Source organism: Lithobates pipiens, unplaced genomic scaffold (genome assembly GCF_037356315.1).
Source record: "Lithobates pipiens isolate NorthernLeopardFrog02 unplaced genomic scaffold, aLitPip1_a1.2 Scaffold_41, whole genome shotgun sequence".
In the NCBI taxonomy this organism is placed as follows: Eukaryota; Metazoa; Chordata; class Amphibia; order Anura; family Ranidae; genus Lithobates; species Lithobates pipiens.
In genome coordinates, this window is record NW_027507861.1 from 6,455,192 (window position 1) to 6,473,838 (window position 18,647).

Consider the following 18,647-nt stretch of genomic DNA (forward strand, 5'->3'; position numbering starts at 1 on the left):
TTCTAAACAATGAGAAGTCATCGTGTCATTACAGGAAGATTGAATCTCTGGGCTACAAGAAAATGGAGGAACCCCCTCCCCCTCTCTGAGCTACAAGAAAATGGATGACATCCCCCTCCCCCTCTCTGATCTACAAGAAAATGGAGGACACCCCCCTCCCCCTCTCTGATCTACAAGAAAATGGAGGACACCCCCCTCCCCCTCTCTGATCTACAAGAAAATGGAGGACACCCCCCTCCCCCTCTCTGATCTACAAGAAAATGGAGGACACCTCCCTCCTCCTCTCTGATCTACAAGAAAATGGAGGACACCCCCCTCCCCTCTCTGAGCTACAAGAAAATGGAGGACATCCTCCTCCCTCTCTCTGATCTACAAGAAAATGAAGGATCCCCCTCCCCCTCTCTGATCTACAAGAAAATGGAGGGCATCCTCCTCCCTCTCTCTGAACTACAAGAAAATGAAGGATCCCCCTCCCCCTCTCTGATCTACAAGAAAATGAAGGACTATATAAGCTGGCTTTAATACAGTATTTAGAAGTCAGTGACACGGTTTTGATGTTTAATTTGAAAAGCAGAGGTGTTCGGTCACATCAGCAAACATGTGAGATCAGCAGGCTTACAGGCTCAACTTCAAAACAGTCTGACAGACTTCTAAATCCGGAATGTCACTATATATATGCAGAGTTTACTGTTAAAAATAGCTGTGAAAAGCAAGACCTCGGTGGGTGTATAAAGATGTCCGCTTGCCGGCTTCTAACTCTAGGCTTACTGCCGACGAGTGCGGGTGTACCAAGATGGCCGCATGCCAACGTCATTTCAGTTGCATATTCTGATGGGTAGTGGCTTTCTGATAGAACACCCCTCCCCCTCTCTGAGCTACAAGAAAATGGAGGACACCCCTCCCCCTCTCTGAGCTACAGGAAAATGGAGCACACCCCCTCCCTCTCCTCCTCTATGGTGCTGCAGTCAGAGACAGACAAGAAGTTGAAGGAGAAACAGATCGGGTAATATGGGGGACCATGGAGGGGAGAGCGGGGGGGATCACTGGGATGGGGAGGGGAGAAAGTAACCATGGGGGGGCAATATGCGGTCACTATGGGGGAGGGGCAGTACAGGAAAGACTGAAAACACAATCAGATGATGGAGAACTTTTCATACAGAACGTCCCGAGAGAGAAACATCACACTCCATCCAATCACCCCTCCCCCCATACATTGTATTACCCCTTCTCCCCTCTACTGCAATTGCCCTATCCTGTCCTCTAAGGGTTAGCTCAGGCCTGTTCCCAGCCGCATGTGCAGAGCACAACGCCAATCACAGGCAGCGAGAGATTTCCCGATCCTCCACTACCAACATATTAACCACTTTCAGCCCCGGACCATTTTGCTGGCTTAAGACCAGACCACTTTTTGCGATTCGGCACTGCGTCGCTTTAACTGACAATTGCGCGGTCGTGCGACGTGGCTCCCAAACAAAATTGACGTCCTTTTTTCCCCACAAATAGAGCTTTCTTTTGGTGATATTTGATCACCCCTACGGTTTTTATTTTTTGCGCTATAAACAAAAATAGAGCAACAATTTTGAAAAAAACGCATTATTTTTTGTTATAATAAATGTCCCCCAAAAATATATATAAAAAAAATTTCCCTCAGTTTAGGCCGATACGTATTCTTCTACATATTTTTGGTAAAAAAAAAAAAACGCAATAAGCGATTATTGATTGGTTTGCACAAAAGTTATAGCGTTTACAAAATAGGGGATAGTTTTATGGCATTTTTATTAATAATTTTTATTAACTAGTAATGGCGGTGATCAGCGATTTTTATTGTGACTGCGACATTGTGGCGGACACATCGGACATTTTTGACACATTTTTGGGACCATTGTCATTTATACAGCAATCAGTGCTATACAAATGCAGTGATTCCTGTGTAAATGACACTGGCAGTGAAGGGGTTAACCCCTACACTGCCACCTCCTGGTTAAGTGTTCCTAGGGGTGTGTTACTAACTGTGGGGAGGCTGGGCTTTGTGTTAGTGAACACTGATCTCTGCTCCAATCACATGGAGGCATTTAAAAATGGACGTACCTTTACGCTAATATGCCTGCCCGTGCCATTCTGCCGACGTACATCGGCGTGCGCCGGTCAGGAACTGGTTAAATACCAGTCTTTTGCTTTTAATGGCATTCATGGCAAGATACGGGGGGAGCTCAGGATAGCCAACCAGGCATGTGCTCAAAGAAAATAGTTTTTAATCCTTTAAAAGACAGGCGAAATAAAGTAGCTTCCTTCAGCATAGGCAAAAAAACACACAGTCCATATGTTTGTGGCTCAAAAAGCAAAGATATGGCTTACTGCCAGCATAACCCTTGTCCCATACAGGGTCTAAAGTCCATGAGCCAGGGGTCCCAAAGGCAAGGTCTCCACAGTCCTCACAAGGCCATGTCCTTCTCCAATTTCCATTCTGCAGAAACCTGTTGACTGCTTCCTGCTCCTCGAAGTCCTCTCCTGCGGGCGGGTTAACGCTTTCAAGACCAGAACCCCCATAGTCAGGGTTGGAGGTTCTTTCTCACTCAAAGTCATTCTGAACCTCCAAACTCTGAGTCCCAGGTGAGGACTTAATAATCCTGGGGGAGCTGCAAATCAGCTTTCTCCTTTTTTACCCGATCAATCCGGAACCCCCATTTGTACGGGTGAGAATCCCTGAGTATCCTCTCCTCTCCTCTTCTATCTCCATTCCTCTAATTCCAGAAACTGTGGCTCCTGCACACCCCTATGCCTCCAGAATACATCCCAACACTTTGAGATGGGAATGAGGGACACCTAACAGTAAAAGTATGCAGGCATAGGACACACCCCCACCACACCCCTTGCCATGCCCCCTTAAAGGAGAATTGTACAAAAAATAAAAAGGTTGGTTCAATAGATAAAAAGTGCATTTTGTATACATCTATATAGATCAGACCAAAATGAGGGACAAATGAGGAGGAATGAGGGACAGAGGGACATTGTTCTGAATCAGGGACAGTCCTCTCGAAATTAGGGACAGTTGGGAGTTATGCCTCCAGCATCCTTGTACTTTGTGGGTCTCCAGTCACCTCTGCAAGAACCCCTTGTATTCATGTGTCTCCAGTAGGGAGGAGCTTCGAGTTTGAGTCGAACATTGCCTGTTCGGCGAACATCGAACAATTTGGGGTGTTCGCGGCAAATTCGAAAAGTCACGGAACACCCTGTACAAGTCTATGGGAGAAATCAAAAATGCTAATTTTAAAGGCTAATATGCAAGTTACTTTCATAAAAAGTGTTTGGGGACCCGGGTCCTGCCCCAGGGGAGTGTTTGGGGACCCGGGTCCTGCCCCAGGGGACATGGATCAATGCAAAAAAAAAGTTTTAAAAACGTCCGTTTTTTCAGGAGCCGTGATTTTAATAATGATTAAAGTAAAACAATAAAAGTGTAATATTCCTTTACATTTCGTACCTGGGGGGTGTCTATAGTATGCCTGTGAAGGGGCGCATGTTTCCCGTGCTCAGAACTGTCCCTGCACAAAGTGTCATTTCTGCAGGAAAAAAAGTCATTTAAAATCACTCGCGGCTATTATGAATTGTCAGCTCCCCGTAATACAGAGAACAGCCATTGATAACGCAGGTTTCCGTTACATAAGAGGGGGGCGGGGTCACCCACACATCATTGGGGAACCCAGGCTTTCCCATATGCGTCAGAGAGGGGCGGGGTCAGGTGACGGGTGGCCCCGCCCTCCTCATATAAGAAATGTCAGGCTGCCGGGATCCCTGCAGTGTCTCCGCCAGTCGAGATACAAGATGGATGGATTCGCTGCACTGGGAGGGAGAGATCACCCGTCGCTGGATCAGATCAGCCATCGCTGGACCCCGGAGAGATGATCATCCGTCACTGGATAGCAAGAGTGGATTACCACCGCTGGAATCTTTTTTTTATTTTTAATAAAGGACTTTTTCAACTGTGTGTGTGTGTCTTTTTTAACTTTCATTTACATTTTCTTTGTGAAATGGTAGGGGTACTTTTGTACCCCCTTACCATTTCAAACGGGGGCGGGATCTGGGGGTCCCCTTTTTAAAGGGGGCTTCCAGATTCTGATAAGCCCCCCGCCCGCAGACCCCCACAACCACCGGCCAGGGTTGTGGGGATGAGGCCCTTCTCCGCATCAACATGGGGACAAGGTGCTTTGAGGTGTCACAGACCCCCAAAGCATCCTCCCAATGTTGAGGGCATGTGGCCTGGTACGGTTCAGGAGAGGGGGCTGTTCTCTTGTCCCCCCCTCTTTTCCTGAGGCCTGCCAGGTTACGTGATTGGATAAAGGGTCTGGTATGGATTTTTAGGGGGAACTCTACGCCATTTTTTTTTTTATTTGGTGTGGAGTTCCCCTTAAAATCCATACCAGACCTGAAGGGTCTGCTATGGATATTTAGGGGGAACCCCACATCATTTTTTTTTATTTGACGCAGAGTTCCCCTTAATATCCATAGCAGACCTCAAAGCAAACCTTGAATTTGGGGGAACCCCACTCTTTTTTTTTTTATCAATGACTTTCAATGACTGTTCTCTGTATTACGGGAGCCGACAATTAATTATAGCTGCGAGTGATTTTAAATGACTTTTTTTCCTGCAGAAATGACACTTTGTGCAGGGACAGTTCTAAGCACAGGAAACATGCGCCCTTTTACAGGCATATTATACACCCCCCCCGGTACAAAATTTAAAGAAATATTACACTTTTATTGTTTCACTTTAAGCATTATTAAATCACTGCTCCCGAAAAAACTGCAGTTTTTAAAACTTTTTTTTGCATTGATCCATGTCCCCTGGGGCAGGACCCGGGTCCCCAAACACTTTTTATGACAATAACTTGCATATTAGCCTTTAAAATTAGCACTTTAGATTTTGAATGTCCGAGTCCCATAGACTTTAATAGGGTTCTAAAGTTCACACGAAGTTTAGGTCTGTTCACAGGTTCTGGTGCAAACCAAACCAGGGGGTGTTCAGCTCATCCTTAGTCTCCAGTGACCCCTGTGCACTCTACTGACCCCTGCACTCTTGTTCCTTCTTGAGAGCCTAGCACTTCTGTGACCCCAGTTTCTCCAACAACCTCTGCACCTCTGCTTCCAGTAAGGCCTTCAGTGTCCTATGAGTCTCCAGTGATTCTCAGGTGCATTCTGTGTTGCCCAGTGGCCTCTGAGTTTCCTGTCTCACTCTTTGACCCCCCCCAGCATCCAGAGTATACCAGTCATCTGTTTCTGAGCGTTTCAACATGGGGAGCCAATGTGCAACAAAGCCCATCACCATTTGAGGGGTGCACAGTGAATACCACATGGGTCCTTAGACACGTCTTAGGACTTGCACCTCCACCAAACATGCAGACTGCACAGAATTTCAACAATTCCACTAGCCCAAGTAACGCACCCCCTTAAGGGCCACAAATAACTGGGATACCCAACCTTGGACAGCCAGGCACACCAAATTTCCTCAGGCACTCCTGAGTCAGAGAATAGTCTGTGACTTTGTTTTTTTTTTGGTTTAATGAGGGATAATAACTTGGATAGGGAAGATTATGGGATGTCCATTTAACTTTAGGGATAACGCTTCCTATATACAGTATCTGTATACAGCTCCTCTTCTTCCTCCAGCACTCACTTGCTTGCAGAACCTAGCTAGAACACGATGAAGTAATAGCCCATTACAGGCAGGAACCCATGGCCCCTTGGTTGTGTAGCAAAAGTTCAGTGTCCGGCATATTTCACTCCTGTGGCTACTGATCTCAGCACCACCTCTTAAGGCACTGCCAACCCACCTGGCTGCAGCTTCCCCTTTTACTAGCCCTCCAGGCTACCTTCTCCCCACAGTCCTCCAGAGATCGCCCAGAGGTCTTGTCCTGCTCCCGCTGTCCTTTCTCCTTGCTCCCATACATACAGAAAGGTCTTCCTCTGTGTGTTTTGGCAGATTCTTCATGCGCACCCAAGCTCCAGACCTGAGGTCACCAATCCCTCAGACTAGGGGGCGCCCTGCAAGGCAGCCTCCTTAGCATTCCATCTCTATCCTCCACCCAACTGCCCCTGCTGGCATGACCCATGCCTATTTATGAGGTGGCCTGCCTCCCTGCCAGACCTTTTACTGGAGGTTGGATGAGGCCCTCCATAAATATTTCAAACAGCCCCTCCTAGCTTCCACCCACTATTTCCTAGAATATTCTCCAATGTTCCAGAAAACAGGTGGAAGCACCAGAAGATTTGTCAGGATGAGTCCTGCATCCCTCTGAGCCCTGACCCAGATTCACAGCTCTGGCTTAGCCCTGAGCTAAAAATAAAAGCCCCCACTCTAACAACACAACCTATTTATATCTAGCACACTACAGGGTGCTACACGCATGGCATGCATATTGTTTTACCTATCACATTCATTAAATTAAGATCATCCATGCTGGACCATTGGATGGAGGCGGCACTACCTGTGCTTTAGGTATTATCCTCCAATACTGCACATGTTATTTGTGGGAGGGCTTCCAGCGCAGTAGGGTGGATTTGTGGACTGAGGAGCTGCATTTTGATAACCTGGGGTAAGGGGACATTTGTTTTATTTTTGGTGCAGAATGTTTTTTTAATAATTTTGTAGAACTGGGATTGGGGTTTGGAAAAACTTTAAGATGCTTTAAGATGCCCAGAACGAAATAACTTGAATGGGGATACGATCTTGAAGCAGTTAAGTGAGGTAACAGACTTCTCTGTACAACAATTATCACCCAGCTTTTAGTCTCCTCTAAGGCAAAGCCCTGGCATTAGGTTTGGAATGGTTCCTCTATCAAGAAGGGGTATACAGGAAACTGTCTCCTAAGAATTCTCTAAGGCCTACTCACTATGACCCAGGTAGTCTGAAGACCTCCTCTCAGCTTCAGGAGACTCTGGCATGAAGTATCCCATGAAGATCCCCCCACTGGGTGTTGCCTTGGGTGATCCTATGGCTTGGGGAGGGAGAACCATCTAGAACCTCTTAAGCTCCTCCTAAGACTTGGAAGGAGCATTTCTAGGATGGGTCACTCTTCTGCAGGCAAAGGAGCCTTCTACTCTCTGCAATCACCCAGCTCTCAGCCATATCCCACTCTCAGCCCCTTGCTGGTGACTGTATCCAGGGTAGGGATGAGCCCGGTGTTCGATTCGAACCCATGTTCGAATCGAACATCGGCCGTTCGTCGAAAACAGAAGTTTGTGGGCCGTTCGCATCAAATTCGTGTGATACGAGCGGCCCACAATGCACTGCGCCAGTCGCAGTGCATTGCTGGCTGATGATTGGCCAAGCATGCACTGCGACCCCACATGCTTGGCCAATCACGGCGCCGGCAGCGAGGAGAGCCATAATTGGCCACAGGTTGGATGCCTGTGGCCAATTATAGCTCAGGAGGTATAGTACACGCCCCACACTATATAAGGCCGCCAGCGCGGCGGCCTTGTGTAGTGTGTTGCGGCGTTCATAGAGAGAAGGATAGGCAGGGACAGTGTCCGCTGTGCTTTACTTCTTTAGATAGCACTATTACAGTGAGTGTTCAGGGAGAGAGCAGGATAGGCAGGGACAGTGTCAGCTTTGCTTTGCTTCCTGACCTAGCGCTGTTACAGTGGGTGTAGTGTGCCTCCTGCACAGCATAGACCTGAATCTACCCCCCCCCCCATTGCTGGTGTTGTGTAGTTCATTTGTGCAACACAGGCATCTGCCTAACATTAAAATAACATATTTTGGGTGCGGGGTTCCCCTTAATATCCATACAAGACCGAAAGGGGCTGGTAATGGGCTGGGGTAGGGGGGGGTGATGGGGTAGCCATGCCATTTTTCTCAAAGATTTTCCTCCATATTGCCAGGACAAGACATTACTTAATAATTACTTAATTAATGCTTTAATAGCCGCAAGCAGTTTTAAATGGCTTTTTTTCCTTTACAAATGTCATTTTGTGCAGGGACTGTTCTAAACATGGGAAACGCGTGAAACGCGTGCCACTTCACAGGCATACTACAGACACCCCCCAGGTATGATATTTAAAGTAATATTTCACTTTTTTTTCACTTTATGCATCATTAAAATCACTACTCCAGAAAAAACGTCAGTTTTTAAAACTTCTTTTTGCATTGATCCATGTCCCCTGGGGCAGGTCCCGGGTCCCCAAACCCTTTTTAGGACAATAGCATGCATATTGGCCTTTTTAATTAGCACTTTAGATTTCGAACGTTCGTGTCCATTGTAATTAATAGGGTTCTAACGTTCGTGCAAACTTTCGGTCCGTTCGCGGGTTCTGGTGCGAACCGAACCAGGGGGAGGGGGTGTTCGGCTCATCCCTAATCCAGGGCCAGCTCAGACTCTGCCTTCTCCTGCTCACTATGTTTCCAGAAAGTTCTGGAAAGACAGAGGGAGACCGGCAAGCCTGCTTCTGCAGAACTCAGAGTAGACAAAAACACAATTATGTCTCCACTCCTTACAGCTGAACCAAAAAACTCAATTCACCGGACTAGCACCCAATACTAGGAGGGGGCTACAATAAGATGCAGCGATGTGCTACAATAATCAAGGCAGCTCTCTTGACCACACTGTCAGAAAATCGCTGCATTGATGCGGTCTAAAGGTAAAAAATATCATTTAAATTCTATAAAAATAGATAAAAGAAATTATAAATAAAATGACAAGTTGATTATTTCCAACACACACCAGAGATATTGTGCAGACTCATTCCACAGTATGTAAGCACTTTTTCAAGGCCGCAAAAAAGATTGAGGAAATAAAAAAGGTTTAACCCTTTGGGGCTGAGATGACACCCCACTAGTGCCTGACCTTTCCTGCAGCGGTCCTCCATTTCTGAGCTACTAGTAGATGGCACTGAGCTGCTGCTGGATGGCACTGCTCTACTTGTGGTAGCCTGCTCCCCACCAGAATGCCACCATTTGGCGGGCACATTTTCACCTTCCTCTGATTCTGTAGCAGACCCACTGCTTAAATCGGGTTCAAATTCTGAAACAGAATCGGACACAGGGAGCTCCCCACTGCTCCCTCGGTCAAGCTCAGAAGTTGCTATGCCTCCTCACTGGAATTTTATTTTCTTGCCATACTTGTGACTGTGGGCTGTGGGGACAAACTGCTGTGATAGGGACACTGGGTTCTGATGAAGGTGTACTGCTGGGTTCTGATGAGGGTGTACTGTTGGGTGCTGACAAGGCTGCACTGCTGGGTTCTGATGAGGCTGCACTGTTGCGTGTATTGGTGGGTGCTCATTAGGGTGCACTGTTGGGTTCTGATGAGCCTGCACTGTTTGGTTCTGATGAGGCTGCACTGCTGGGTTTAGATGAGGCTGCACTGCTGGGTTTAGATGAGGCTGCACTGTTGGGTGCACTGCTGGGTTCTGATGAGGCTGCACTGTTGGGTGCACTGCTGGGTGCTGATTAGGGTGCACTGTTTGGTTCTGATGAGGCTGCACTGTTGGGTGCATGAGGCTGCACTGCTGGGTTTTGATGAGGCTGCACTGCTGGGTTTAGATGAGGCTGCACTGCTGGGTTTAGATAAGGCTGCACTGTTGGTGTACTGCTGGGTTCTGATGAGCCTGCACTGTTGGGTGCTGATGAGGCTGCACTGCTGGGTTCTGATGAGGCTGCACTGCTGGGTTCTGATGAGGCTGCACTGTTGGGTGCATGAGGCTGCACTGCTGGGTTCTGATGAGGCTGCACTGTTGGGTGCGTGAGGCTGCACTGTTGGGTGTACTGCTGGGTTCTGATGAGGCTGCACTGTTGGGTGTACTGCCGGGTTCTGATGAGGCTGCACCGTTGGGTACTGATGAGGCTGCACTGCTGGGTGTACTGCTGGGTTCTGATGAGGGTGCACTGCTGGGTTCTGATGACTCTGAACTGCTGGGTTCTGATGAGCACTGTAGGGCACACAGGAATTAATGAAACTCACACTGCCACACTCAATGGCTCTCCTCTCACCACACGCTGCATTGGTGTGAGGAGAGGAGAGAGCTGAACCAAGCATGACTCTGGTTTGTTTACATAGTGATAGAACACCTTTGGGATGAATTAGAGCCAGGACTCCGAGCCAGGCCTTCTCATCCAACTGACCTCACACATACTCTTCTGGAAGAATGATCAAACATTCCCATAGACACCCTCCTAAACCTTGTGGACGGCCTTCCCAGAAGAGTTGAAGCTGTTCTAGCTGCAAAGGGCCAACCCAATATTGAACCCTACAGACTAAGACTAGGATGCCATTAACGTGCAGGTGTGTAAAGGCAGGTGTCCCAATACTTTCGGTAATATAGTGTATCTAATAATGAATGTTATAAATAGAAATCAACTTTATCCAGCCCCATAAAATTCAGACTTTTATTTATTTATTTTTACAGGTGGATTAATGAACCAAGTTTTAGGTCATGTTGGTCATCCTAAATACTACGAAGTCACATGGGAAACCAGCCATATGGGTGTCTTAAGTGACTGAAATACTTTATTGCAGTTCACTGGAGGATTCACACAGGACGCAAGTCATATTGGTGTTGTCAATTTTTTGGACGCTCTTCAACATTGATACAGCGGACACCGGCAGAGAAGTCATTTCAAAGTTCTGGAAGTGACTACGAAGAGAAAGTTTATCACACATCGGGTTACAAATGGAGGAGAAGCCATTTCAATGTTCTGAATGTGACAAATCTTTTACAAAGAAGGAAAATCTCATCAGACACCAAAGGGTTCACACCGGAGAGAAGCCATATCAGTGTCCCGAATGTGACAAAACTTTTACCCAGAAGCGTAACCTTAACTTACACATGAGCATTCACACCGGAGCAAAGCTGTATCAGTGTTCAGATTGCAGCAAAGATTTTAGGGTGAAGGCGAATCGTATCACACGCCAGAGGATTCACACCAAGGAGAAGCCATATCAGTGTTCTGAATGTAACAAGGCTTTCACATCAAAGTCAGAGCTTAGCAAACACCAGAGGATTCACACCGGAGAGAAGCCGTATCAGTGTTCTGAATGTGACAGAGCTTTTACACAGAAGAGTAGTGTGACGGATCCAATCCCACCACTCCGATTGAGTGCTTCTGTAGGTATATCCCGCTTCCTCCAATCAGATATTCCATCCGCTTACAAGCCCAAAACAAGACGACACTTGCTTAGCTGCTCAACACTTTATTAGAACCAAAATGCCAAGTATTTATAATACAGTAGAAGACTAAAACCTAACCTAATTAGCATGAGCTAATTATCTAAATCAACACACATCAAGACTAGTTAACTGAGGGATAAGACTTTTCGGCTCCTAGCTCACTAACAATTCAATTGCAGGTTAATTAGCACAAACAACAAAACAACAATGGGTGAAATACTCTTTAGAATCTGTGTCAAGCCAGACTAGACTCATTTACATTATACAAGACAACGGACAGGTGGCTGGAGGTGATGATATTAGCATCTAAGAGTTTGTGTCCCAATAGTGTGATTCAGTCTATTGCTAACATGGCATTTACATATCCAGAGTCTGTGTGTCTTGGGGGGGGGGGGGGGGCACGGACCTGAATCCAAGTAACACCACCTCAGGGGTCCCCAGGCATACAGCTCACAAGGAGCACCGTTCCCCTAAATGCAAGGGCCCATAATCACAAGGCAAGAGGCTCGCATTCAGTCCCCTCCAAGAGCCTCGGCCCCAGCTAGGTCTGTCACAAGTAGTCTTAACTTACACATGAGCATTCACACCGGAGCAAAGCTGTATCAGTGTTCAGATTGCAGCAAAGATTTTAGGGTGAAGGCGAATCTTATCACACGCCAGAGGATTCACACCGGAGAGAAGCCGTATCAGTGTTCTGAATGTAACAAAGCTTTCACATCAAAGTCAGAGCTTAGCAAACACCAGAGGATTCACACCGGAGAGAAGCCATATCAGTGTTCTGAATGTGACAGAGCTTTTACACAGAAGAGTAGTGTGACGGATCCAATCCCACCACTCCGATTGAGTGCTTCTGTAGGTATATCCCGCTTCCTCCAATCTGACTCCAATCAGATATTCCATCCGCTTACAAGCCCAAAACAAGACGACACTTGCTTAGCTGCTCAACACTTTATTAGAACCAAAATGCCAAGTATTTATAATACAGTAGAAGACTAAAACCTAACCTAATTAGCATGAGCTAATTATCTAAATCAACACACAGCAAGACTAGTTAACTGAGGGATAAGGCTTTTCGGCTCCTAGCTCACTAACAATTCAATTGCAGGTTAATTAGCACAAACAACAAAACAACAATAGGTGAAATACTCTTTAGAATCTGTGTCAAGCCAGACTAGACTAATTTACATTATACAAGACAACAGACGGGTGGCTGGAGGTGATGATATTAGCATCTAAGAGTTTGTGTCCCAATAGTGTGATTCAGTCTATTGCTAAAATGGCATTTACATATCCAGAGTCTGTGTGTCTTGGGGGGGGGGGGGCACGGACCTGAATCCAAGTAACACCACCTCAGGGGTCCCCAGGCATACAGCTCACAAAGAGCACCGTTCCCCTAAATACCAGGGCCCATAATCACAAGGACAAGAGGCTCGCATTCAGTCCCCTCCAAGAGCCTCGGTCCCAGCTAGGTCTGTCACAAGTAGTCTTAACTTACACATGAGCATTCACACTGGAGTGAAGCTATATCAGTGTTCTCAATGTGACAAAGCTTTTACAAGGAGACAATACCTTATCAAACACGAGAGGGTCCACACCGGAGAGAAGCTGTTTCAGTGTTTTGTGTGCAATAAAGATTTTTCAAATAAGTCACACCTTCTCACGCACCAGAGGATTCACACCGTAGAGAAGCCATATCCGTGTTCTGAATGCGACAAAGCTTTTACAAAGAGTGATCACCTTACCAGATACCAGAGGATTCACACTGGGGAGAGGCCGTATCCGTGTTCTGAATGCGACAAAGCTTTTACAAAGAGTGATCACCTTACCAGATACCACAGGATTCACACTGGGGAGAGGCCGTATCCGTGTTCTGAATGTGATAAAGCCTTTATAACGAGGCAACACCTTATCAGACACCAGAGGATTCACACTGGAGAGAAGCCATATCAGTGTTCTGAATGTGATAAAGCTTTTAAAAACAAGACAGATCTTGGCTCACACCAGTGGGTTCCCATTAAAAATAGGCCTATCAGTGGTCAGAATATGACAAAGCCTTTACAACCCAGCGAGAGCTCACTACACACCAAAGTGTCCACACTGGAGACAATTTGACATTTTTTTTTTTGGAGCATCATCACTGACTGAACTATGTTGCCTTATGACTTTCATTGTTAGCTTTTTTTTATGAAGCTTTTCACTCAACATGTAATGAATTTGCATATTTCGCTAACTGGGATAAGTGAATGAAGGGCACTTCTGAAAAGGGAATCCAGCAATGGAAATCCCGGCATGATATGATCCGCAGCGGGGGTGCCTTGAGTCCCAACCGTCCAGCAGAGAGAGGCCACAGGGAGAGGAACCAAGAAAGAAACATCTGCGCTGTGTGGGACCAGCATTGAACCTGTGGATGACATGATGTCTAATGGATGGGAGGCGTCCGTTCACGGCATCAAGAAGGAACCTATCAGATGCTCTGAAACACGTCCAGTCCATTAGACATACTTTCCCGGCCTTTGTGTTCCATGCTGGTTCTGGGCACACTTCCGCTGATGTTACATAGTTACATAGTTAGTAAGGTTGAATAAAGACACCAGTCCATCCAGTTCAACCTGAGTGAGTGTCTACAATTGTCCCTATCCCTGTACATTGCACACTCACATCGGTCCCTACCCTCAAAGAGCCCACAATTCAAGGTCTCCATTCATATACTAGGGTCAATTTGAGACAGAAGCCAATTAACCTACCGTATATACTCGAGTATAAGCCGAGATTTTCAGCCCCTTTTTTGAAGCTGAAAGTGCCCCCCTCGGCTTATACTCGAGTCACCGTCGTCTGTCTACCCGATCAGCGTGTCGAGCAGACAGACAGCGGCCATTCCCCTATTCAAAAGCCGCGCCTCCCTGTCTGTGATAGGCGGAACACTCAATTTCCCAGCAGTCAGTGGTCCGCCTATCACGGACATCCTCTCATCCTCATACTACGGACGAGGATGAGAGGATGTCCGTGATAGGCGGAACACAGACTGCTGGGAAATTGAGTGTTCCGCCTATCACAGACGGAGGTGCGGCTTTTGAACAGTGGAATGGCCGCCGACGCCGTCTGTCAGACGAGAAGAGCGGCAATCCTGGCATGGCCGTCGTATGTGCAGAAGCACACAGGCTCGGGACACAGGTAGGCTGGACACACAAGGCTGCACACACAGGGATGGACGGACACACAGGGATGGACGGACACACAGGGATGGACGGACACACAGGGCTGGACGGACACACAGGGCTGGACGGACACACAGGGCTGGACACACAGGGCTGGACACACAGGGCTGGACGGACACACAGGGATGGACAGGCATGTCTCACCCTCGGCTTATACACGAGTCAATAAGTTTTCCCATTTTTTTGTGGTAAATTAGGGGCCTCGGCTTATATTCGAGTCGGCCTATACTCGAGTATATACGGTACCTGCATATATTTGGAGTGTGGGAGGAAACCGGAGTACACGGCGGAAACCCATACAGGCACAGGGAGAACATGCAAACTCCAGGCAGGTAGTGTCGTGGTTGGGATTCAAACCAATGACCCTTTTTACTGCTAGGTGAGAGTGCTAACCACTACACCACTGTGCTGCCCTAATCATCCATGAGTCCAGTGCTCCATGCTGGTCCCACATAGTGTGGCCGTTTCCTCCTTGGTTCCTCTCCCCGCAGCTTCCATTTGCTGGATGGTTAGGACTCTGTGCGGGTCTGATCATGATGGGACTACCATTGCTGGATTCCCATCATATAATGATGAGGCTGTTTTACTCTTTGGCTATTAAAGATTTTTATGTTTCTGCACTTAGAGGCGCTGTCTTTCTGTTTCATATTTCGCTAACTGAGCTGTCTTCCCAAGTTGTTACTTCATTGCCCAATTCTGAGTGGATACCTGAAGAACATTGCCTCAGTGCCAGAGACTGGATAATGGTCAAGTGGGATCTTGCCAAGCTTCTGAGGCCTCATTGGGAGAGTCCATTCCATTTTCTGTTGACTATTGCTATATCAGTCAATCTTGAGGGCTCCGGCAAAGCTCCCTTCCATTATATGCTTCGCCTCCCCTCCAATGATCCACACCTCCTTTCCATGTTCCACCTCCTCTCATGGATGACAGCTTTGCAGATAGGTCTGTGGCTGGGACCCCAGTTAGGGAGAAGTCTCTGCTCAGTGAGCAGGCAACTCCTTAAACTGGATTAGTACCACTTAAGCTGACCACTTGTGCTTTCATCCAGTTCTATCACAAGTCTAATGCCTTGTACGCACGCTCGGACATTCCGACCACAAAATCCGTTGGATTTTTTCTGATGGATTTTGGGCGAAACTTGTGTTGCATACACACGGTTGCACAAAGCTGTCTGAAAATCCAATCGTTCAGAACGTGGTGACGTAAATCACGTACGACAGGACTATAAAGAGGCCAGTAGCAAATAGCTTCTGTCTCTTCTGTAATTTATTCTGAGCACGCGTGGCACTTTGTCCGTCGGAATTCTCTACACACGATCGGAAAAACCCCGAATCGGATTTTGTTGTCGGAAAATTTTAGATCCAGCCACCACTCAAACTTTTTCCGTCGGAAATTCCGACATAAAAAAAGTCAGATAGAACCCACACACAATCGGATTTTCCAACAACTTAATCCGATCGGACCTTTTCCGTCGGAATTTCCCACTGTGTGTATGGGGCATAAGGGATTCCATCAGGTGAAGATTGGATATCCTTATTCTACTATTTGTAGCTAATACTTAATACTTTTGACAATATACTGTATATCTGTCAATCAATCAATCCTGATGTACTGGCAGCCGGTCTAATTTCTTGAGGCCCCAAAAACACCAGGACAGTACAAATACCCCCCCAAATTAGGGAACATGGAGAAAAGGTAACTCTAATTCAATTAATGGAATTAAAAAAAGTGGAATGAGTCTTTTTTTAAATTTTTTATTTTGGCGGGTGGAGCTCTGATTCCTCGTCGTCTCCCGTTACACCCACCAGTAGAGAACGGGTAGCGGAATTAAATGATATCATGGAGGATGGAAGAGGAGTTGGCATCCACCAATGAAAAATATACACAGCTTTGGGGGAGTGTGGCATGCTTGAAAAAAACTTTTTGAATTTTCCTCAGTTGTTACCGTTCCTCCGATGACCTCGCTCTATTTAGGGCATTCTACTAAACTTCCTCCACCTTCCGGGAGATGTTGCTTTTGGTTTTTCTCTTTAACCCCTTCCCACCCGGACTATTATAATATGAGCCCTATTATCCTGGGAGGACAGCATATGGTGTCCCCCCAGGATCGGGCCTTGTGCGCACACCAGGGGCCAACACAGCCGATGACCTGATCACTGTATGGACCTGCTGCTGATACCATGTGATCGCTGTGGCCAACCAAAGCAGATCACATGGCACCTGTACACAAAGAATGGCTTTTCTTTCATGCATACTATTGTGATGAGCCCTGTGATTGGCCACTGTGATCACGTGGTACAGACAGGGGCCAATCACAGCCCATCAGTACCACGTGATTAGCTGTGGCCAATCACAGCTACTGTACTCACAACAGTGAACACTAAATGAGTAGTTTTCTTTCAGAAAAAAAAAATGTTGCTTATAACTGTGCATTTTTTTTGTTATAGTGTGCAGAAAAAAAGAAAGGAAGAAGTAAAAATCCTGATCACCTCCCCAGAGTACCAGAGTAAGCCCTTGTACACACGGTCAGACATTCCGACGGAAAATGTCCGATCGGACCATATTGTCGGATAATCCGACCGTGTGTGGGGCTCCATCGGACTGTTTCCGTCGGAATATCCGACAGCCAAAATTTTAGAGCTGGGCTATAAAACTTTCCGACAACACGATCCGATCGGACTTTGTCCGATCATGTGTAGAGAATTCCGATCGGACAAAGTGCCACGCATGCTCAGATCAAATTCCTAGACCAAAGCTATTGGCTACTAGCCTGAACGTAGTCCAATCGTAACGAAATAACGTCATCACGTTCTGAACGATTGGATTTTCTGACAACTTTGTCCGACCGTGTGTATGCAACACCAGTTTCGGACAAAATCCGTCAGACAAAATCTGACGGATTTTGTTGTCGGAATGTCCGACCCGTGTGTACAAGGGTTAATAGTGTTTGTGTTGTGGTGTTTTTTTTTTTAAATTTTATTATTATTTTCAGCATTTCAGAAAATTCCAAACATTGTCTTGAAACTTATACAATCCAATTTATCTTATCGGTTCATATCCCCCCCCCCCCCCCCTTCAATAGCGAAATAGAGGGAGGGGGGCGGAAACCACACAAAAAGAAAGAGAAAATAGGAGTAATATTTTTTTTTTTTACCCTCCAAAAGGCAGAAAAAATAAAGGGGGAGGTTGGGGGGACCTACGACAAATGTAAACATAGAACTACCGGGGAGGTACAGAAACTATAAGGTTAAGTACAGTGTTACTATGGTCTTTGTATGTAAAAAAATAAATAAAAATTATATACAACCACTACAAAGCCGGGCACTTTCGCCCCCTTCCTTCCCAGCCCAATTTTCAGCTCTCGCACTTTCAATGACAATTGCGCGGTCGTGCTACTCTGTACCCAAATGAAATTTTTTTTAATCATTTTGTTCACACAAATAGAGAATTATTTCAGTGGTATTTATTCACGACTTTTATTTTTTTTGCGATATAAGTGAAGAAAATAGCGGAAATTTGGAAAAAAAAAAACAAAACAATATTTTCTTCTTTCTATTTTAAAAGAAATCCAATAAAATCGAATTTTGTCATAAATTTAAGCCAAAATGTATTCTGCTACATGTCTTTGGTAAAAAAAAATAAAAAAATAATAATTCCATTAAGTGTATAATAATTGGTTTGTGTGATCACGGACATTATGTACGCAAACGATCATGTATAGATGTGCGCAGGTGATCACGGACATATGTTTGCAGATAATCATTGGACAAACAAGATATTTGGGGGGCACACCCTAAAAAAATGCATAAAGATGGTGCTGCCATAAGACCGTACAACAGAGCAAAAATATTACAGCATACACATGCAAAACTAACATTTACCTCCAGCAAGGATTTTTAAAAACACCATTAGACATTTTCAAAAAACATTATCAAAAAATATGGGGGTTTGGTCACACCATATTGCTATATGGTGCTTAAGCCCACTTACTGCGACAAAGTACCCCATGATTAGTGGGTCCTACACTATCCATAGATCGGGAGATCCTGCTTCTCTGAACCATGGGAGCCATACACTCCTCTATATGGGAGAACATGAGGTCTCCACCATGACACAGGTGGTCACTAATGAGAGGTACTTACTGAGGGAGTGGGGGGCTCCACCCAAAAGGATTTGGTCAGAATCCATACAATAGACCAGTGATGGCGAACCTCGGCACCCCAGATGTTTTGGAACTACATTTCCCATGATGCTCCAGTACACTGCAGA

General features: G+C 46.1%; 1 protein-coding gene across 1 annotated transcript; it reads left to right on the top strand.

Moving 5' to 3' along the window:
• Positions 1-906: 906 nt before the first annotated feature.
• On the top strand, positions 907-14,063 carry LOC143956766 (uncharacterized). Its single transcript, XM_077466948.1, has 4 exons — positions 907-1,003; positions 10,402-11,056; positions 11,705-12,153; positions 12,580-14,063. The coding sequence occupies exons 2-4, from the start codon at positions 10,666-10,668 to the stop codon at positions 13,273-13,275; spliced, it is 1,536 nt and encodes a 511-aa protein (XP_077323074.1). The 5' UTR covers positions 907-1,003; positions 10,402-10,665; the 3' UTR covers positions 13,276-14,063.
• The last annotated feature ends 4,584 nt before the right edge of the window (positions 14,064-18,647 follow it).

What these genes read in the sequence shown, in the direction of transcription:
- LOC143956766 (XM_077466948.1), top strand. Translation starts at nt 10,666, where the DNA reads ATGGAGGAGAAGCCATTTCAATGTTCTGAATGTGACAAATCTTTTACA. An exon ending in CAGAGCTTTTACACAGAAGA is followed by an intron (nt 11,057 to 11,704) that starts GTAGTGTGACGG and finishes CCTCGGCCCCAG; the next exon opens with CTAGGTCTGTCACAAGTAGT. An exon ending in GTATTTATAATACAGTAGAA is followed by an intron (nt 12,154 to 12,579) that starts GACTAAAACCTA and finishes GGCCCATAATCA; the next exon opens with CAAGGACAAGAGGCTCGCAT.